The sequence below is a fragment of the Ovis canadensis genome, chromosome 18, assembly GCF_042477335.2.
Source record: "Ovis canadensis isolate MfBH-ARS-UI-01 breed Bighorn chromosome 18, ARS-UI_OviCan_v2, whole genome shotgun sequence".
NCBI lineage: Eukaryota > Metazoa > Chordata > Mammalia > Artiodactyla > Bovidae > Ovis > Ovis canadensis.
In genome coordinates this window covers 28,962,065-28,984,954 of record NC_091262.1, presented here as the reverse complement: position 1 = coordinate 28,984,954, position 22,890 = coordinate 28,962,065, and the positions used below count along the sequence as shown (strand labels likewise).

Below are 22,890 nucleotides of genomic sequence, written 5' to 3'. Positions count from 1 at the left end.
ACAGTCCAGGTCCATCCTCTTTCTACCTTTTTACTAGAGGTGCAAAATGGGAAATATACTGTCTTCCCTTTCTTGCAGAGGAAAAGCTCTAATTCCGGCCAGTTATTTTCAGTCAATACTATCAACTATAATGAAGGGAACTTATGTCTCTGAGGTTTCTGATGTATGAAAACTCTAAATTCATACCATGTAAAGGTAAATTTTTTTTTTACAAGCCCTAACTAAAAACAAGGTAGTGTGCTTGGCTACAACAGTGATATACTGAAGTTTATATTCAAAGAGCAAGTCTATTTTCAGTGGCATTTTCAAAAATGCAGAACAGCTTATGATCCCACCTAAAGTCTGCCACAAATGTCCAAATTCTGGGCCACAAATACCTAAATGCAAGAAATTTATCCCCCCTTTTTTCCTTCAACTGAGTACTGGCTGAGTTTTATCAAGCCAAACTGTACCTAAAATAATGAGTCCTCTGCAGTCTTTGATAAAGTGATGGTGCTCTCTCCCTGGCCAACTTCTAGAGCCTACCAGGAATTGTGTCATTCTGATCCAGCAGACCGACAATCTCTACCTGCTGAAAAGCACCAGAACACATCATGTGATGGGTGAGGGAAAGATGAGCATTGTGGCATCCAAAAAGTAGAAGATAAGTAAGTGTCTGAAGATGCACGCTCACCCTCTCAGCTACACAGGAGGGCACTGTACTGTCTTCGCATCTTTCTTGTGCGTTCTTATGGTACAGGGAGCAGGAAACAGAAACAGATATTGTGATTCCCCCCCAACCCGCCCCCTTCTTCACAGTATTTCCCTAATTTAGGAGTAAAGAAACTTACAGTTCTTCAAAACAGATTTTAAAAATTATAGCAACTCATGAGCCCTTTCGGAGAAGGCGATGGCATCCCACTCCAGTACTCTTGCCTGGAAAATCCCATGGATGGAAGAGCCTGGTAGGCTACAGTCCATGGGGTGGCAAAGAGCCGGACACAACTGAGCGACCTCACTTTCACTTTTCACTTTCATGCATTGGAGAAGGAAATGGCAACCCACTCCAGCATTCTTGCCTGGAGAATCCCAGGCGCGGGGGAGCCTGGTGGGCTGCCGTCTATGGGGTCGCACAGAGTCGGACACGACTGAAGCGGCTTAGCAGCAGCAGCAAGAGCCCTTTTCGTCTTGAAAGAGAAAATAACTCCTATACTAAAGAGGCTGACTCCTTAAAGTCTTAATGAAACACTTCAAAAGCACTCTCTACCTTCTCAAAGTAATCTTTATACCCTTGGGGCTGAATCTCACTAGCTCATGGGAGGTTTTTCTTTCTACTCTCTAGAATCCAGCTTCCCAGCTTAACTGCTCTTTAAACAATCAGTGAGGGATGAGACTGAGGGAGATGCGAGGGGCTGGAGAGTCAGGACTCTGAGGCCCAGACCGTCTCCTGGGCTCCCCCAAGTACAGCCGAGGCAAGATCTGAATGCAAGCTGATTTCAGCTTTTAAAAACGCCCTGTTCTATTATTATCTTCATCACTTAAAAAACGAAAACAAAAAGACCCTGTAAGAAATAAGATCTCAGAGTCTGTATCAGAAATCCTCAGTGTTCCTTTTACTGGGCCACACTGGGCCATATATTTTTATTTTATAGTAAAATAAAATTATACTGAGTAGATTCTAAAATAGGGTAAGTTTTGGTTTAAAATAAAATTGTCAATGACTCCTTTCAAGTTAGTGAGGAGTGATCTGGGCAACCTACAGTTTCTATTCCTGGGGCCACTCTCCATTGAGAGGAAGAATATAAATGGTCGTGAACAGCAACTTCAGAAGACACTTTTAGGATGTCTTAGCTTTTTCACTGGACTGGGTTGAATAGTGTCCTCCTCAAATTCACATCCTTCTCAGAATGTGACCTTATTTGGTTGGGTCTTTGCAAATGTTGTTCGTTAAGATGAGGTCATACTTCACACGAGAATATTTCCTGAATCCCAGAGGAGTAGGATCCTTGTAAGAAGAGAGAGCAGCCCCTCGGGTACATGGCTTTTAGGACCCCCTGCCTCCAGAACTGTGGAAGGACAGTTTTATACTGTTTCAAGCCACCAAATGTGTGGGAATTGGTTACAGCGGCCCTAGGAAACTAAAGCTGCCTAACCCAGAGAAGCAGAAGAGATGCTAAAGCGTAGACACAGGAAGGAAGGGGTGGATGGAGTCATGGCCACCTATTCCCGCATCCTTGCCTGGAGAATCCCATGCACAGAGCAGACGGGTGGGCTCCAGTCCACGGGGCCACACAGAGTCAGACACGACTGAGAGGCTAACACACATGCATGCGGGGAAGCAAGCTTAATGGGGAAATGAAGACCACGTCTGTGCCTGAGGCTGACACACGAATCCGTCCTCTCTCGGGCTTTCAGAACTGCTTTTCCTCCTGCATATAGCAGGATGGAACACACACAGAAACTATCACCTCTACCATAAGCTTCTCTTTCCTTGGGGTTAATAAAATTATGAATATCTGCAAGTGGTGATCAGGCTAGAAAAACCCACTAGGTGTTGGAGAGAACGCCCTCTGGGCACAGAAAGGTGTGAGGGCGGCGGCTCTTTCCAACACTGGCCTTCTGGCTTCAAGGGCAGGGCTGAGCCAACAGACTGACCCAATCACACTTAGGTTTTATTTAATCTAAGGCCAAATAAATTAGGGAAAATGAAATTACAAACTAATTACACAAATAAAAGTTAACGTAGAAGTCTAAAATATGGCACCCCACTCCAGTACTCTTGCCTGGAAAATCCCATGGACAGAGGAGCCTGGTAGGCTGCAGTCCATTGGATCGCTGAGGGTCAGACATGACTGAGCATGGAGAAGGAAATGGCAACCCACCCCAGTGTTCTTGCCTGGGGAATCCCAGGGACCGGGGAGCCTGGTGGGCTGCCATCTATGGGGTCGCACAGAGTCGGACACGACTGAAGTGACTTAGCAGCAGCAGCAGCAGAAGTCCAAAATGAATGATGTTTATATGATGTTTATAAAAAGCTTGAGAGAATCTATTTCTTAAATATATGTGCAGTATAACTATTACATAAAATTGAATGGTAATTATGTACTAGATACTCATCACTGTGAGGCTTTTTCTAAGAGATTAAGATGTATGATTTTTGTTAATCCTCACAACTGTTTGATTTAGTAGCTATTCTTATTTGCATCTGATGAGAAACCTGAAGCTTAGTGAGGTTACATAATAAACTCAAGTTTCTGAGGGACAGGCTTTTTTCCTTCATCTATTTCCCCTTCCAAGCTCTCCAGGTGATTCTAGGCTCAGCTAGGATTCATACACCTAAAATACATGATTTTAATTTGTCAATTGTAACTCAATAAAGTTGGGAGCAAAGTCACTGAATGGTACCCTCGAGACCGTGTACTTCATTTTATGTGAATATTATTTAAAAAATCTTATAAACAAATGCTGAATTCTAAGTACTGAGAAGTGGACTGTATTGATATCTATAACTCTGAAGTATACTAAAGAAATTAGACGACCTAATGGAAGGATGAGGGACAGCTGCACAATTAAGCAATGAAGCAGATAATAAAAGGTTAACTGTAGAATCTAGGTGGTGGGGATTCACTGCAGAATTCTCTCTACTTTTCTGTTTCAAAATTTTAAAAATAGAGTATTGGGGGGAAAAAAATGCCTGACTGGCTTTCTTACCCAGAGTTACATCATGCAGGTGTGATACAGATATGTATACGGAGAGGTGTAAACACTATACACGCTTATACACACAGAAATCTAGAAATAGCTATGCACTTTGTATCTTATTACTACACATGAAGGAATCACCCTTAACACTACCAAAATACTAGTCCTTTAATTTTCACTCATTTATTCAAATACTTATAAATTATTATCTGTTATAGCATACTCAAGCACTTGGCCATGTGCCTTGAAAATAAAAGCATATATTTTAAATGCCTAGTACGTGCCAATCACTTAATCCATTTATGCGCTATACTGATGGCAAGCATCAGCCCCACTTCACAGTTCTGAAATTACAATCATTTCAACACTTGTGCCTTAAGAGTTTCCAGGTTTTCTCATCTGGATTCTGTAAATATATTTACTTTTATCTGAAAGTTTAAAAAATATAAGGTAAATTTTTGGCTTGATGTTTAAGTATTTGAGAGCAATTGACAGCACATGAAATAAAAGGATTTTCCTTTAAGAGCTAGCATGTTGGTGAAGTCACTCTGCTTTTTCTTAATCAATTGTGGGTACTATCTTATGATTTTGGAAAACAAAAAAAAAAACAAAAAAACAAAAAACAAGGTGTAAGGGCTGCAGCAACTATTAGTATAATTCTGTGGACTTCAATTATCCTTTTGGATAACAGAGTGGCCCAGATCATGTATTTTACAACCACATTTTCTTTCTTAGCTAGGGCCAGAAAGAACCCTAGGATTTCTTCTCACTTTAAAAGCAAAAATTAAATTTTTATGCTACTGATCTATGGAAAAGCCAAGACCTCGGGAACCAGCAAATATCCATCAGAAAAAAACATGAAGCTCGCAACACTCACCAGAGAGTCATATTTGCCAGGCAGCCAGCATGCCAAGTGGAAACATGAGGTTAAGGTGGAAAGTTCTGACAAACACTGTGGGCTGATGTTAAAGAGCCCTCTGTAAGGCTAAAGTCACACAAGTGGCTGCAGGAAGTGACCTAACGCACTACTCATGGTTCACAGAAAAGGATGGTGCAATGCCTTGCCTACAGATTAGTCTTTAGAGAAGGAGCGTGGGAGGGCTGGAGCCTGCAGAGAGACTCCGGGAGGGTCTGATGCTTCGCAGCAAACGCTGTGCAGATGACCACAGGGGAGGGCCTCTAGGGAAGTAGCTGACGGCCTGTCTGCCACCACTGCCATGCTTCTGTACACAGCACTGGCTACTAAAGCAGGCGTGTGGAGGCTGAGAGCAAAATCAACGAGTGGGTTTCAGAGTTGGGCCCAGCAACACATCTCAGTTTTGTCACTTACTAGCTGAGTAATGTTGAGTCAACCTTTTTACCAACCAGAGCCTCTGCTTCCTCAGGGGTATAATGAGGATAAAACCACCCACCTTGCAGGGCTGCTGGGAGCACGAAATGAGATCAACCTATGTAAAAAACTTCTATTCAGTGCCTCACATGAAGTAAGCACCTTGGAAACATTAGCCTGTCTCCTTTTCCTCGCACGTGTAAACCCGTGGTTTTGTGAATGTTAGAGAAAACGTGGCTGCAAAGCGTCTCCTGGTCACCAACCGCTGTGGCAGGGTGGAGACACTAAGAGGAAGGACCCTCCGAACCTCACTCCCGGCCTCCAGACGTTCTCGTGGGAGCGTGAAGAGGAGAGCGCGTCTCCGCCATTTCTAGCCTTCCTGAGGAACCCCAGCACGGGGTGCTGGCCAAAGTTTAGTCAGGGATATGCTTCAACTTTTAAAAATGCTACCTGTGCTGTCGTCCTGGAAAAAACTCCTAAAATCGAGCGCTGGCCATTTTTTATGAACAAAACCTAAATGGTTTTGGCAGGTTGAAATAATTAAGTAACATATAGTCAATTCTAATTCTCCTCAGCTAGGAAAATCATTCAACCTAGAGATGGCAACATTCAGGGCAAGCTGGCATGCACCTAGGAGGTTCAAGCAAGTGTTTCTTCATGGAGGAAACTTAACAATTGGTTAAAAAGTTTTTTACTGAGAAAACTGTCACACGTATATAAATGTTGAACAAATCCTCACGTACCCAGGGCCCCGTGTGAGTGATTACCAATGATTCCATTTTAAAACTGGGATTAAGAGATGATATCTAATGTATTCACCAATGCCTTTTGAGAGACAGGCACCTAGAGAACGGTATTCCCCTTGGGAAGAAGCAGACACTTTTAGGAGTCCTTACAATGCAAACCTCAAAATCACCCTGGAAACTACCTAAATTCTTTTGGTTAAATAAAGAGATCATATTGATGTTCTCCTCTGTAAACAACTTCAGAGAAGGATAGCTCTGCCAAGTTAGTGGACTTTTCTACTTTACTTTTCCCCCTTCTACAAGGAATGATGACAGGAATGCTGAAGTCCCTGAATCTTTCCAAGGCCCCCTGTGGCAAGAGGCCAAGGGTAAGGGGAGGCCCAGCGGACACAGGAGAGCCACTGAGCAGAAGGCAGGGAAAGTGCAGGTACGGTCAGAGAGGCTCACGTGCGTTCCGCACCAGAGTCCCAGAAGGCCTCTGGCGTAGCTCTAGACCAGCACCATCAGCCTACCTTGGGGACCTGATGAGCCACTGACCCAACCTCCCGCTGCTTCTCTCACGAGTTCCCGCACCCTCACAAGGGCGTCAGCACAGCCGCTGTGTCTACCCCTCCCCAGGAGGTTAAGACAACCTCCTGCAGCAGGTTAACAATACTGTGCACTGACCCGGCTACGGGAAAGGCCTCTATTCTTGGGAGACAAAACGGACCTTGCTGCAACTAGATACAAACCTGAGTCAAGAGAGCATGCCTTGGAGCCTCAAATACTATGAAAACGTGAAGTGACTCATGTGGATGGGTTTGGCTTTCCACCAGGGAGATAGCTGGATTCCCAAGCAGAGATCTAAAAATTTCCAATTAAGCAGGCAATGAGGAGGGCTGACCTCACCAAGCTCAGCCGTGAGCTTCAGGCCTAAACACATTAACCAGCCAGGACTCTGTGGTGAGCTTGTACACATGACATCTTACAGTCTGTCCTGTGGTCCTTCCTGCCCCCTGAGAAGTAGTCATTGTCATCTGACTTCTAATTCACTTGAAAGGAATGTCCATTTCTTTAGGGCTCGGTGTGAGCTTCACAACCTGCATGGAACCAGCCATGATTCTATAGAAAAGAAAGTAGTCAAGGCCTCTTTCTAAGGCCTGGCCACCTGGAGCTTCATTCTCCAAAAGGGAGCCTTTACAAGTCACTGAGATCACATAAGAGATGATGGCTAGCCGGAGTCGCACACTGAGGCTGACGGTACCTTGGAGAAGACAATGCTGTCCACGTCTTCACCGGGCGAGTGAAAAAGGTCAGAATCGCTCCCAGATTCTCGTTTAAGGACACCTGGTTTTGAGGCACACTCTCGGCCTAGTCCAACATCCAGGAAGCTGTCACATTCTGAGAAAAGAAAATTCATTCAACCACTGCTTTAAAAAAAAAAATCAGTTTCTTTTCATTCCAGCCATCAGCCTTTTAAATTGATTGACTACCCAATCTCCTCCCCTTTCTATATTTTTTCTTAAAAAAAAATTTTATTTATTTTAATTGGAGGCTAATTACAATATTGTAGTGGTTTTGCCATACGTTCACATGAATCAGCCATGGGTTTACAGGTGTTCCCCATCCTAAACGCCCCTCCCACCTCCCTCCTCATCCCATCCCTCCCCAGGGTCAGCCCAATGCACCAACCCTGAGCACCCTGTCTCATGCACTGAACCTGGACTGGCGATCTATTTCACATATGGTAATATACATGTTTCAATTAAGAAGCTGTAAAGGATACAAATTTAGTAGCTTTCAATTCTCTGTTGATAACCTGAGTTTGTCATATAAATCATGGGCACAAAAAGGAAAAAAAACAAACAGTGATTTAGAACTGTAATAACACCTATGTATTTAAACATATATCTCTTCCTCTTGGTAATTAGAGAATGTATTTCTTTTGCCACCAAAATCTGAAATTCTTCGTTAGGAAACTATGTAATAGGGTTTGCAGGCAATTTCTGTTTTGAGACTTAAGTTCTTTCTGGATCCCACTCCAGTGCTCTTGCCTGGAAAGTCCCATGGATGGGGAGCCTGGCGGGCTGCAGTCCATGGGGTCTCGAAGGGTCGGACAAGACTGAGTGACTTCACTTTCACTTTTCACTTTCATGCACTGGAGAAGGAAATGGCAACCCACTCCAGTGTTCCTGCCTGGAGAATCCCAGGGATGGGGGAGCCTGGTGGGCTGCCGTCTATGGGGTTGCAAAGAGTCAGACACGACTGAAGTGACTTAGCAGCAGCAAGATGACAGACAAAGAGGAAGCATAACTAATAAGCATGCCAGTGTATTAAACTTACAGATTTTATTATGCAATAACTAAAATATAACTATTTAACTTGTCCTAGATAGATCTGATATTGGATGAATAATGTGATGAAGAAAAATACATAATCTAGAATCTGTTTTCAGTTCAACAACTAGGATATGAACTCTGGGGAAGCAGACAGAGGGGGACCTTGACAGAAATATTGTACTGGTACCTCAAAGAATTAAAAAGGCTTAGTATACCTCAGTTAGCTCAGTATTTAACTCATTCTCTCCCTTAACTTTGTATCCAAAAGGGACATGTGACCTGGTAACAACAGAAATTAAAACACTGGTACACAGTGATACCAAGAAGATATCAGCCTCCTTCAGGAAGTTTTGGAAGATGGTACGATTCCATTCTAGTTGGCATGATGTGTGACTTGGAAAACATATGGAAGTTTATAAAATCTTCAGGTGCTACTAAGTGATGAGGGACAGAGCAGACAACCCAGCTGCCAAGCAGTTCAAGAGAACTCTACCTGGAGGCTTTGCTTGAAAGGAAATTCAAGAGGAGTTGACAGCACAAGGTGATGGCAAAACAAAACCCACTGAGCGTTTCCAGGCCTATTCACAGACAAAGCACAAGCGTAACAGACAGTGTACCCAAGTCCAGCATGCGGGTGGCCTGGCCACGGCCAGAGGGGCCACCAGCGCTGCACCTCCACGGCGGTGTCTGTTCCTGAACAAATCAAGCTGGAACACTGGTAAACATGGCAATAAGGTCACGGGAGTGGAAATGCCCGAGACACATTCAGGCTGCAGAGGAGCTTGAAGAAAATGTGTATGAGGACGGCTGAAGGCTCGCGCAGTGAAAGCAGAGCTTCACTGTACCTAGGCTTCCGGGCCACAGGCTGACAGACACCTGAAGTCATCAGGCATCAGGGTCATTCACTAGAAGGGCTGGAGCAAAGAACGCGTGCCTGTGGCAAGAGGTCTCGAAAAAACCGTCTACACAGAAGAGGGAGTGGAGGCTGAATGAGATGATGCTAGTGTTTCTCCTAATGCTTACAGTCTATGCGTAGACAGTGTGCTTCGTAAGTGGCGCAGTGGTAAAGAATCTGCCTGCCAATGCAGGAGATGCAAGAGATGCAGGTTCAATCCCTGGGTCGGGAAGACCCCCTGGAGAAGGGAATGGCAACCCACTCCAGGCTTCTTGCCTGGAGAATTCCACGGACAGAGGAATCTGTCGGGCTACAGCCCATGAAGTTGCAAAGAGTCGGATGCAACTGAGCATGCATGCACATCACACATAGGCTTAGACGGTAACTGTGTGTGTACATGTCGGTGTTCAGAGATGAGAACAGAAAGGTTTTCTTATCTAAATTAACTAATAAGTGATCATTAATTAAGTGATTAATTATTAGCCCTGGATTCATGTCGATGTTTGACAGAAAACAATAAAATTCTGTAACACAATCATCCTTTAATTAAAAAATAAATTTATTAAAAAAATTATCAGCCCTGGATTAACCAGGAATCTAAGCCAAGGTCAAAAAGGCACTGCACTGATACAGGTCATGAATTACTTGTCAACAAAATTACCTTTTCTGTTAGTGAAGCATCTGATTGGGGACTGGGGATCATCCAAATAAAGAGCTGTCTTATGTTTGTGTGTGGGAGGGTAGGGGGCATTTTACAATCTTGGGATAGAAATGAATATATTAAGAGGCAATTTCAACACAGAAGTATTAAAACATAAATCATGCTACAGGAGTTGAGGCAGGGCTTACAGATTAATCTGCAAATGTTTCCGTTTAAAGTAGAAAAGTAGTCCATTTCAGTCTTGGTCCAAACTGTTTCTGTGTGTGTTAGTTCAATGGGAATAGCCCTGCTTTTAAAAGCCTGGAAATCACAGGTATTCAAGAATTTTGGGTGTTTCCCCCCACCTCACAGTTAGAGTATGTACTAACTTAGGTGGAGTCAGTGGCTGTGATTTTTCTACTTGCTCCCCCCACTCTCCACCATCCCGGCTTTCCCCACTTGGAAAAATAAAAAGCTCCACTCTGTGGTTGAGGGGAAAAGAGCAGGGGAGGGGGCTGCCCAAGAGCAGAAAGGGCTGTCACAGCAACTACGCCGAGCTGCTCGCTGTCCAGCTGGCAGTCAAACAGACCACGTCCAAATTCCAGACTGGAAAACACAGCGGTTCAAGACATTCTAACGGAAAATTCACAGGGAAGATCCAAACTCAGTCCCAGGAGGAACACCTCACCCAGGGAACGAACCCGAGTCTGGGATGGGATACAACGCTGACTGTAGAGCTGGGGCGGAGGGAAGAGGATGAAAACAAGGCAAACGGGAGAGAAGAGGACCCGAAGGCTAATGAAACCCCCACAGATGGAAGTGCGGGGACCCTCGTCTCACATATGCTGGCAGGTTTTCAAAATGGATGGAATCTTTCTTCCTAATCCATACGGTGGAGCATAACGAAGGTATAAATAGGAAGAACCATCACGGGGTTTAGACAGAGTGAGGTGAAGGTGAAGGTGAAGTCGCTCAGTCATGTCCGACTGTTTGCGACCCCGTGCACTGTAGCCTACCAGGCTCCTCCGTCCATGGGATTCTCCAGGCAAGAATACTGGAGTGGGTTGCCATTTCCTTATCCCTGAGGTGGGTACGGCTTCAATCCAGATCTGACTACTAAAAGACCGCCAGGCAAGAAGTCATTCTTGACCTCTAAGACTCAGTCTCCTTACCAATGAAATAGGATAGTATGTCCCTCCCTAAAATAGTTATAGTGATGGTGAGAATCTATACACTTAGTAATGGGCATCTGCACCTCGGCACACAGCAGGCATAATGTGATACACACACCTAGTGGGGTTAGCACTTCGTCACCCTTTCCTTGTGACCTGACAAATGTCCAGTGAGGACACGACACTTTGCAGTGGGTCAGTCCTATTTTATGACCCGTTAATAAATCTCTTACTTTTGTGCACACCTTTCTAAAAGCAAGCAACATGTCATGTGCGCTTTCAAAGTGCTTACCGAGTCACTCGGGCTTAAATTTTACATATGCAAACAAATTATAGTTGGGGAGGGAGAGGAAGCAGAGGAAAAGTCTCTCAGTCGTGTCCGACTCTTTGCGATCCCATGGACTGTAGCCTACCAGGCTTTTCAGTCCATGGGATTTTCCAGGCAAGAGTACTGGAGTAGGTTGCCATTTCCTTCTCCAGGGGATCTTCCCAGCCCAGGGATCGAACCCGGGTCTCCTGCATTGGAGGCAGACACTTTACCCACTGAGCCACCAGGGAAGAAGGGTAGGAAAACTCAGCAGCAGCCCGCTCACTGGGCTTTGCTGAACCACGTTAACCGTAATCCCCATGCACCTATTTCTACTTAAATAAGCGTGCGTTTATCCTGGACTGAAGATTACACAAATGAGAGCAAGTCAAAGTGTTGGTCACTCAGTCAGGCCCCACTCTTTGCAACCCCATGGACTCTAGCCCACCAGGCTTCTCTGTCCATGGGATTCTCCAGGCAAGAATACTGCAGTGGGTTGCCATTTCCCCCTCCAGGGGATCTTCCTGACCCAGGGATCGAACTCAGGTATCCCACACTGTGGGCAGATTTTTTACCATCTGAGCCTCTAGGGAAGCCTGAAGAGTATACAAAGTGACGTTAAATAAAGGTTATTATCTTATTTAGTCTAACACTATTGTTCTCTTGAGCTGCGTTTAAAAGCAAAGGAAACCTGCATGATTGAACATATTTAGAATTCACAGGAAACTATGCCTACAATCATCTCAGGCCTCAAGTTCAGGAGCATAATTCAGGATTTTGTTAAACTGAGGTTTAAAAAGATTCAAAAGAAACAAAGTCTTTCAGGGGGCTGGAGTATGGAGAAAGTCAACGATATTTAAGACTATGCCCTGGGGAAAATGCTCAGGGGTTCAAATTCACCTCTTTAAAGGAGTAAAAATAAACTGTGGCACGTGGAGAACCTTCCTGTGAATATTCTAACTGTGAGGCAACCTCTACAGGGCAGACAACTTCACAGCTTGAGTGGCTGAGAGCAATTGCACTTCTAGAAAAAGCCCCTCACAGCTAAGGAACTATAACAGAGTGAGTAGTATACTTTCAAGTAGAAGATTCTAGGGGATTAGATGGGGAATGGGTCAGCTACAGCTGGGAACAAGGTCAATCTTACAATATTTGGAGACCCTAAACACAACAGCATGATAATATTCTTTAACTTCTGTATGAGAGAAAAACAGGAAAAAAAAAAACCAAAACAACCTCTTGTCATATTTGTTTCTAACACTTTCTTTGGAGCAAAGTCAGAGGGTTGAGAATCAGCAAGAAACTTCTCTTTAGGAAGAGGATTTGAACCATCTTGTTCTTAAATTTCCTCCTACTGCCATATATCCACAGCTAAACTGTTTCTAAAAAGACCAGTAAATGAGAACTCAGTAATTTTTAAAGCAAGTCAGGAAAAATTGAAAAGGTTAACAGAGGTTTTGTTGGGTAAAGCAGACTCAAGAGCCCAAAATGCAAATTACCAGCTGCAACAAAAGGCATAGGGTACTTGAGTTACTCACCAGTCATTTGGATTCTTCCCTTAAGGAAAGCCAGTAGGCTTCAGGGATGGAAGACAATAGAACACAGACATTAGGAACAAACCTTGCGTCACAGTGAATTAGTGGCTCAACTCGGGTAAGAAGTCAGGACTCCTAACAACCACAAAACATGTACTGTGTCATTAACCACCAAGGTCTTAAGGGCCTTTTACCCTTATCTAATGTCACCAATACCTCGTGAGTGCTTAAGGAAAGCCTCAACTGCTGACAGTATTTCCAAAGATTATGATTCTCAACCTAAGCTACACAGCAGAGGAACCAAAGGCTCTTTTAGAGATCTGATGCTCAGACCACACCTTAGCCTAATTAAATGGGCATCGCTAGGGGGTAGGACTCAGACATCAGTATATTTTTTAAGCTCCCCAGGTAATTTCAAAAATCAAGAGACCTGGGATTAGTCCTTAATAATATATATTTATAGTTTTATCATATTAAGAAGCCATTATCACATGTACATATATGCACAGCATATATACCTTCACAGACGAATTAATCAACTATAAAGCCACCTGTGGAAACTTACTACTAAAATGAAATTTAGGTAATTACACCTTCATTTTCAGCTCTGAGATAGATAAAAGGCCTAGAAACACAAATCACGTAACACTCTTCTCACTTATGCCACTAATGCTCATGCAGGACAGATCGCCAACATTCTGCATCAGAGTGGGATGGTGGCTCTGGATGTAGTTATTCAAGCAAACCGGAAGATGGAGAATCCCCGCTTACCTGGGCTCTGCGTGGGAGCCAGAAGAGATGCTGCGTCAGGGCACGGCTCAATGGTACACCAGTTTTCTCGGTTTATCTGGAGGGAAAGAAAGAGAGACTGAGTAAAAGTCAGGCATAAAAAACGGAAACAGAAAAAGACATGCAAAGAGGAAGATATGGTGCGGTCAAGGGTAAGATAAAGAAAAAAAGAAGTTAACAGGCAAAAGGGACCAAATGTTGAAATATGTATCTCACATCCTGGTTTGCAAGTCAGAAAAAAATACAAAAATAATTCCTGTTTATTCAAGGATTACTATACGTTGGGTATCAGGTTAAGAATTCTACATACATTATTTCATTTCATCCTAAGAACTCTACATATATCATTTCATTTAATCCCCACACTAGCTCGAAGAAGTGTATTATTTCTCTTGCCAAAGAATAACTAGGTTTGGAGGACCTACATTTGTCAACTTCTGATCTTTGGTGAGAAGATGCTAAAGTATATGGGTGAGAAAGAACAGCAGGTTTCCCAAACATGCTAAGCGAGATAAGGTAGAAAGCTATGGGGCATTCTGTCCAATTACAACTGTCTGACAAAGAGCAAATGCAAGAAATTAAACAGCTTGCAAATGAACTACGCAAAACCTAGAGCCACAGGAAACAAACACCAAATCACTGACTCGTTTCAGCTCTTTTCCCAGTAGAGACGAATGGAGGCTGGGACCAGGGGCCATCATCACTGTTTCAACTCCTGGTGTGTTACAGAGTGATGCCAAAAATTTGAAAGTGATCCTTGAATGGAAAAAAATATTCAGCAGGTTCCCTGGGATTATGCGAAGTATCCCCTTTCAAAATGCAATTTGAGTGTGTATGAGGAAGAAACCTCAAATTTGGTAACCTTAACAAACCCAATCCCCATCTTTCAAAGAATGGAAACAGCAAATTTTCCTTAAAAAACAAAATAGAACCTTTCATTTAGAGAAGGATTTTCTGACTTTGAATTGTGCCTCACTTGAAATGAGCCAAATTTCACTTCCAGTGAAGTAAGTTTCTCTGTCAACAGGAAAAGCAAGGATCCATAATTACTGTACTTTTGCTCCATGAACACAGCAACAAATTTTAAATAGATAACACAAATTTTAAAAGCAGACTCTTTAACAACAGTGAAGAATGCAGAGCAACTCTGAATTATGAGGACACTGCTCTCTCCCAGTCCATGACCTTCAACACCTCTCCGGTCAACATTTTAGGAAACTTTGTTAAAACTCTTGATCTGAGAATGTTTTCATCACCTTTTCAGACATTACTCTATGGCCAATGAGTAAACAGAATTTTCTTCATTGTCAATACTTGAGGGACGAACTGACTTCACTTTTCATGTCATTTTAGGCATTTGTGTGTTACAGAAAATGAATTACATATTTTGCAAAATAACACAAACATATAAATCATACAAAAAATAATGTACCACTTAACAAAAAAGTTAGCAGAGTATTATTTAATATACAATAAATATTGAAAGAAAGAAAGTTAAAATTCAATCAAATCCCTTTAATGGAACACACTGATGTCTGAATAATAATGACGAGAACATACTAGTGACGGGAGACAGCTCCTCAAGGATCTCCCTGTGAGTGTCTAGTGAGCAAAGGACACTGCCTGTGCTGTCATTCTAGGCTGTCCTGTTAACGAGGTCTCCATATCACACAGCCTCGGCAGACAGAGATACTGTTTCTTTCTGTGTGATGACAGATGTGTGAAGTCAGAAGAAAAGTGAGGGAGGCTTACAGCACACAGTAAAAATTCAGGGGTCCCACGGCTGGAGTTCCTCAGCTGTAACACAGCATCTCCCCGGGCCCCTTGTGTTGCCCCCGTGGGAGCAGGGCGGCAAGCAGCACCAACAAGAAGCTGACGCTCAGGGTGCTTTCTGACTTCAGACAGCAGCCATGAAACTGTCAGGCTGACCTGGTAGCTTGCAAGTAGGGTGAAATCTCAGACCCCATCACAGTTTTGACAAGTCAGTTCAGTTCAGTTGACAACTAGTATATATTAAATAGTTCTGATATACTTAAAGGTAGCAGTGGCCAAAAATCTCCTGATGACATCTATGTGGCGAAAAGCTTTAATGATTCAATGTTTCATAGAGTGGTTATGCCTGAGTGATCATAAAGAGACAACTAATATCCACTCTAACTTTTGTATAGGTTCCTGAATCTTCTTTAATGACTACTAACTGGCTATATCCCAGTACAAAATATCTTTGGTGTTAAAAAAAAAAAATTAAAACTTAAAGAAAGAAATCAACACTGGAACATTATTGTTAATTAACTCCAGAGTTTGGATTTAATTCCTTTTTCCATTAATGTTCTTTATTGTTCCAGGATCCAGTCCAGGATCAGCTAGTTCAGTTCAGTCGCTCAGTTGTGTCCTACTGTCTGCGACCCCGTGAACTGCAGCACGCCAGGCCTCCCTGTCCATCAGCAACTCTTGGAAAAAACCCATGTCCATTGAGTCGGTGATGCCATCCAACCATCTCATCCTCTGTCATCCCCTTCTCCTTCCGCTTCAATCTTTCCCAGCATCAGGGTCTTTTTCAATGAGTCAGCTCTTTGCATGAGGCGGCCAAAGAATTGGAGTTCCAGCTTCAGCATCAGTCCTTCCAGTGAATATTCAGGGCTGATCTCCCTCAGAATGGACTGGCTGGATCTCCTTGCAGTCCAAGGGACTCTCAAGAGTCTTCTCCAACACCACAGTTCAAAAGCATCAATTCTTCGGCGCTCAGCCTTCTTCACAGTCCAACTCTCACATCCATACATGACTACTGGAAAAACCATAGCCTTGACTAGACGGACCTTAGTCGGCAAAGTAATGTCTCTGCTTTTTAATATGCTGTCTAAGTTGGTCATAGCTTTTCTTCCAAGGAGCAAGCGTCTTAATTTCAGGGCTGCAGTCAACATCTGCAGTAATTTTGGAGCCCCCGAAAATAAAGTGTCTCATTGTTTCAATTGTTTCCCCATCTATTTGCCATGAAGTGATGGGACCAGATGCCATGATCTTTGTTTTTTGAATATTTAGTTTTAAACCAACTTTTCACTCTCATTAAGAGGCTCTTCAGTTCTTCACTTTCTGCCATAAGGGTGGTGTCATCTGCATATCTGAGGTTACTGATACTTCTCCTGGCAATCTTGATTCCAGTTTGTGCTTCATCCAGCCCAGCATTTTGCATGATGTACTCTGCATTAAGTTAAATAAGCAGGGTGACAATATACAGCCTTGATGTACCCTATTTGGAACCAGTCTGTTGATCCATGTCCAGTTCTAACTGCTGCTTCTTGACCTGCATACAGATTTCTCAGGAGGCAGGTCAGGTGGTCTGGTATTTCCATCTCTTAAAGAATTTTCCACAGTTTGTTGTGATCCACACAGTCAAAGGCTTTGGCATGGTCAATAAAGCAGAAATAGATGTTTTTCTGGAACTCTCTTGCTTTTTTGATGACCCAACGGATGCTGGCAATCTAGCATACCACATTACATTTTGTGTGTGTGTGTGTGCAATTTTGCATTTTAAGACCTTTATTGAAATATATGACAAAGGTATGTATAGTCAAAGCTATGGTTTTTCCAGTAGTTATTTACAGATGTGAGAGTTGGGCCATAAAGAAGGCTAAGCATGAAAGACTTGATGCTTTCCAGTTGTGGTGCTGAATAAGACTCGAAAGTCCCTCGGACTGCTAAGAGATCAAACCAGTCAATGCTAAAAGAAATAAACTCTGAATATTCATCAGAAGGACAGGTGCTGAAGCTCCAGTACTTTGGCCACCTGATGCAAAGGGCCAACTCACTGGAAAAGACCCTGATGCTGGGAAAGACTGAAGGCAGGAGAAGGCGGTGTCAGAGGATAAGATCATTGGATAGCATCACTGATTAAATGGACAAGAGTTTTAGCAAACTCTTAAACTCTCTATCTTCACTCTTCCCGATAGTGAAGGACAGGAAGTCTGATGTGCTGTTTCCACGGGGTTGCAGAGAGTCAGACATGATTCAGTGACTGAACAACAACAAATTGAAACATAACTCATATACTCTAAAACTCCTCTACTTAACTGTCTATTAAGCAGTCTATTCAGTGGTCCATTGTCTTAGCACAGTTGTGAAACCATGGCTACTATCTAATTTTAGAACATTTTCATGGCACAAAAAAGAAATCTTGCATCCATCAGCAGTCACACCCTACCCCAAACCCCTTCCCTCCCAGTTCCAGGCAACCATTAATCTACGTTCTGTCTCTGTGTATTTGCCTACTCTGGACATTCTGTATAAACGGAATCATACATTTTGATGTCTTTGGTTACTGGCTTCTTGCACTTAGCTTTCAAGGCTCATCTGTGTTGTAGCATTGTATCAGTACTGTGTCCACTGCCTAATAATCCAGAACACTGTATGGATATGCCCACACTTTGTGTATTTATTCTTCAGCTGACAGACATGTGGCTGCTTTCACTTTCTGGCTGTTATGAATAATCCTGTCGTGAATATCCACATACGAGTATTGGACATGTTTCACTTCTGTTGAGTATACGCCGAAGGGTGGAACAGCTATGTCAACTCATGATACCTTTACGTTTAATGAAGTCTGAGGGCTTGCCAGACTTTTCCAGAGTGGCTGTGCCATTCGACATTCCTACCACCAGTGCCCGAGTGTTCCAATTTCTCCACACCCGTGCCAACACCTGCTGCTCTTACCTGTTTCGATGTATCCAACTTGGCAGGTGTGAACGGTATCTCATGTGAGTATATGAGATACACTTTCAACTCTTCATTTTTTAAAATATATACATTTTATCAAAGTACAGTGGACTTTCAATGCTTCAGGTGCCCAGCAAGGTGATTCAGTTATACACATACACATGTATTGTTTTTGAAATTATTTCCCATTATAGGTTATTACAAGACACTGACTGTAGTTCCCTGTGCCATACAGTAAACCTCTGTTGCTGGTTGCTTTTTTTTTTTAAATTAGAAATCTAGCATTCTATTCGTACTAAGTAGAATCAAAATGTCATAAATTTTTTCAGTAGGCAAAAATTCACAAGTTTTCTAAAAATATATATATTATACATATTATGTATATATATGTATACAAAAGCTTTTCTACTAAGCTTGATAGAGGCTTGAGAAAAAAATTAAAAAAAAAAGATGGAGAAACTGGAAAACAAACTAACTGAAATCAGAGCACTGAATATGAAATAGAAAAAGTGAGACAAACTAAATAAAAGTAAATAAAAGATGATGTAGTTCATGATCATGTGGTTCAGCTGGCTTTAAACATGACTGCTCACTGGAAACATACTTCCAACTTTTCTTTTAAAATGGAAACTGTTGATTACTTTCTAGGAAAAGGAAGACTCTATGAAGACATAATGCTGAACACCCTCAGATTTGTTTCTTTCATTAAATAAAAGAAGTACTAAATATCCTCAATGTATCAAAACATTTGTGTCAAGCCTTAAAAGCAGTAGCAGTAAAAGAACTGAGTCCTCTAAGAACTCAGTGGGTGTGAGAGAGACCTGGAAAAATTAAGTAAATACCTCTGCCACAGCATTCTGCACACATTCGGCACGGAGATGAGTGTGGATAAGGCATCCTATGATCGGTAGAAATGGGAATCAGACTGGATGAGACACTCTAACGCCAAACGATATCTGAAATTCCTTATACATTTCTGCCCAGGTCACAAACGAAACACACAGAAACACTGGGCCAGACAACAACTCTTCTCTTTCACTTTGCACAAGGCATTATTGTGCAATACAGGTTGGGGAGGAGCCAGAGACTGCCACACCCTGTATAAGCAGAAGAATGGAGAGATTAGCGTTTCAGGGAAGTTAAACGCAGAGGGTGGAAGACGGAAAATAGGACCACAGTGCCAACTGCTGCTGAGAAGTTGGAACGGATACATTTTTAAAAAGAAGTCACTGAACTGGGCAACCGTGAGGTTTATGGCGACTTTGGAAAGAAGAGTTTGAAACAAGACAGGTGATACCAGAATTAAAACTGTAAAACAACCCATTATATTTCTAAATTGATGGTACTTTCAAGTTTGCAGACTACTGTCGCCTGGATGGGACCCTTTGCCTGTCCCATTGGGAGGCACGTCGCCATTTTTGAGACGAGGCCACATGCTGAGTGAGGCTAGATTTGGGAATGGTAGATTTGTGTGCGAACTATATTGTATTGGTAACTGCATCTGCTCAAAAGACCGTAAGCTCCTTGAGAAGTGAATCCTATCTTTAAAAATTCCACAGATCTCCCCATGAGTGCACAGCAGATGCTTAGTGACTCATCTTTGAGTTTATTATCCTCAATGATTTTTATATAGAACTAAAGGGAGAACCTTTGAGATGATCACCCTGCCTCCCTTTATCAGATCCATTAGAAAGGGGGGCGGGCACAGCAGGTGAAGGGACCTGAAGGAGGCACAGAGCATTCAGAGGTGGAGTGAGGACTCACTTTCCCTCGCTCCCAGTCCAGTGCTCCTTCCCCACCCTTGCAAGTATCTCTTCTGGTTCTTCACTTTGTCTCAGAATTCAGCAACTGTTTAAACAATTTTTAATAGCAATATGAAACTGAAAAAATCTGGCAAAGGAGCATTTAACATCTCTGGAGATTACTGGCTGGAAAAGAGAGTCACTGCTTAAATTAGACAAAAATATTTAGAAAGTAAAGTATTATAATGCGAAAAATAAAATATGAACCCGGGGGTGCCAATTTTTGGAACATCAAAATGCTGTAATTGAAAGAAATGTTTTGCTTGTTTGGCTTGGCTTCGTCTGCTTTCAGGAGCCTGCGTTTTCAGTCACTAACAGTTAATTACCAACGATTTGCTGAGCAGGCTCACCGCCTCCAAGCACTCAAGGAAACCTCAGGAAATCTGACAGCTCTGCAGCTCCCGCTAGTTCCTTCTGTGGAATCAGGACTCATTCACAAACACTTCCAACTAAAACCTACGCTGAAAATCAATATGATTTCAGGTAAATCAGAGACTTCCTCACCAGGAAACGGTGAGTAAATCTAGCCCAAGAAGCCGTCTTCCTATTGCTACCTTGTTGATTAAACCACACAGCTGGCCTGCCAGCTTTTGGGGAGGACCATGCCCACTTTAGGCAAGAACCAGCGTCAAGGTACAGCAGGAGAAAGACGGATCGTGACCCTGGTGACAATCTGCACAACAGGTCCCACAGTTTAAAAGTACGAGGAAGCTTCCTCCATTTAAAATGTTAAGGATGGACTTCCTTGGTGGCTCAGCGATTAAGAATCCACCAGCCAATGGCAGGAGACACGGGTTTGATCCCTGATCTGGGAAGACCCCACATGCCGTAGAGCAACTGAGCCCATTTGCCAGAACTACTGAGCCTGTGCTCAAGAGCCTGGGAGCCGCCACCACTGAGCCCATGTGCTGCAAGGACCAAAGTCCACGTGCCCTAGAGCTGTGCTCTGCAATGAGAGAACCCACCGCAGTGAGAAACCAGCAACTAGAGAGCAGCCCCAAACCCCTGCCCCCGGCACCAATGAAGACCCAGTACAGCCAAAACTAAACTAACTATAAAGCGTGAAGGGTTATACCCGCCTCCACATCGCAGGACAATGCATATACCCACATGGGCCCACGGATCATCCGGCCTCACGAAATAGCTCCACAGCCATGGACTACAGACTGGACAGTCCTTCCTGCCATGGAAAAAAGAGGCTGGGCACGGCCGCCGGGACACTTCAGAGCTGGAGTTCGTGGCCTTTGGTGGCACACACTCCTTCAAGGATCTGACGGAAGCCAGGGACCGCTCTTTCCCAGAAACACGCATGTGTGTGTCCAGTCAGCGGTTCTGGAGGCGGCTTCACAACTCAGAGTAGAGACTTGTCCTTCCAAGTTTTTGAGGAGCACGAAAAGCCCAAGGTGGCCAGAGTATGACTGAGGAAAGAATGGGAGACACGGCAACCGTGAGTCTCCACCAAGGTGAGCCCCTCACCCCAGTTACATAAGCAAGGGAGTAAAAAAATCGGTATTATCCTAGGAAAACTGTAGCAGGTTTTCTCTTCTACAAGAAAAGAAGGAAGGAAAGCATGGAACAGCCAGGACACAGCCCAGTAAGAGGCGGCTAGGCACCTCCGGTCTGGAGGGAGCGTCCCTGGGCTGGCGAGTGTGGCCTAGTGGAACACCGAGGAAGCAGCAGGCCAGTGAGCTGGCACAAAAGGCAGGATCCACAGAAACGAGAGAGGGGTAAAGACTCCACGCTTAGAAACAGACAGGAGATCCAGAGCAGACGGTAGCGGCGCCTTCTCTTTGAGTCTGAAGTGCCAAGATGTCTTTCAGATGCTTAAAAGTCATCGATATTGAGAGAAAGACTGGAGCTAGTTTCATCTGCTCTTGAGTAAAAGGTGGTGAGAAGAGTGTGAATTGGAGAGGGAGCCGCCTGGACGTGCCAAGAGGGAAGACACGCTGCTGGTGGTGCCGGCGCGGGTGACACACAGCGGCGGGCGAAGAAGCCGGGCAGGCTGGCTGCGTGCAGGCAGGACCCGCACAGCAGCGAGTGCGCAGTCACGAAGCGCAAGAGACCAAAACCACAGGCAGATGCTGCATCACACCTGTCAGGATGGCTCTCATTTAAACCACACACACACACACACTCAAAAAAAAAACCCAACCCTCCAGAAGATAACCAGTGTTGTTGAGAATGCAGAGAACTGAGACCTGTGTGCACGTAAACTCTTGGGGATGTAAAAATGTGGAAGAAAGCACAGGGGTTCCTCCAAAACTTAACCAGAATCAGCATACGATCCAGCAATTCCCCTTCTGGGCACACCCCAAAAAACTGAAAGCAGGTACTCATAAATCAACATCCACAGCACCACCATTCACAATAGATAAAAGGGGAAAACAACCCAGCTGGCCATCAGCAGATGAATGGATTAACAAAAGGTAGTATACACATGTAATGCAGCAGTACTCAGCCTTAAAATAAGGAGAGGATTCTGATGCCTGCTTTCACATGGATAAACCCCCAAAACATCATACTCAGTGAAACAGGCCAGTCATGAAAGGACAAATACTGTACAATGCCACTTACACAAGATACCCAGGGTAGTCAAATTCTAGCACCAAAAAAATAAAACGGTGATTGCCAGGGACTGGGGGCAGGGGAAACAGAGTTACTGTTTATAGAGTACAGAGCTTCAGTTTGCAAAGATGAAAAAGTTCTGGACGGTGGTGATACGACAGCTGCACGGCAACGTGAACGCACTCAATGCCACTGAACTGGACACTCAAGTGTGGCTGACGCTACGTATTTCCTTACAATGACACCAACAACAGAGTGAGCGTGCGGTAGCTCCAGAGAAGCGAGCGTGTTTAGAGAAGAGCGGTCAGGCGGCCCACAGCTGGAGGCGGCGCTGGTAATCTGGGCCAGATGCTACCAGTCGTGGTCAGTGCCATTAACCAGAGGACAGAGCGCGCAGACA

At 43.7% G+C, this 22,890-nt stretch overlaps 1 protein-coding gene and 1 non-coding gene across 14 annotated transcripts in view; both read right to left on the bottom strand.

The window, feature by feature from the left end:
- Positions 1–22,890, bottom strand: part of AKAP13 (A-kinase anchoring protein 13) — a 320,574-nt gene that overhangs the window by 81,166 nt on the left and 216,518 nt on the right. For all 13 annotated transcript variants that reach the window (XM_069559264.1, XM_069559265.1, XM_069559267.1 and 10 more), the window contains 2 exons: positions 13,396–13,471; positions 7,001–7,137 (listed from right to left, as the gene is read on the bottom strand). In XM_069559264.1, the coding sequence (XP_069415365.1) occupies positions 7,001–7,137; positions 13,396–13,471 (213 nt within the window). The remainder of the gene's footprint in view (positions 1–7,000; positions 7,138–13,395; positions 13,472–22,890) is intronic.
- TRNAW-CCA (transfer RNA tryptophan (anticodon CCA)) lies at positions 11,269–11,340 on the bottom strand. The gene has a single exon. It is a non-coding gene; the product is annotated as a tRNA-Trp (tRNA).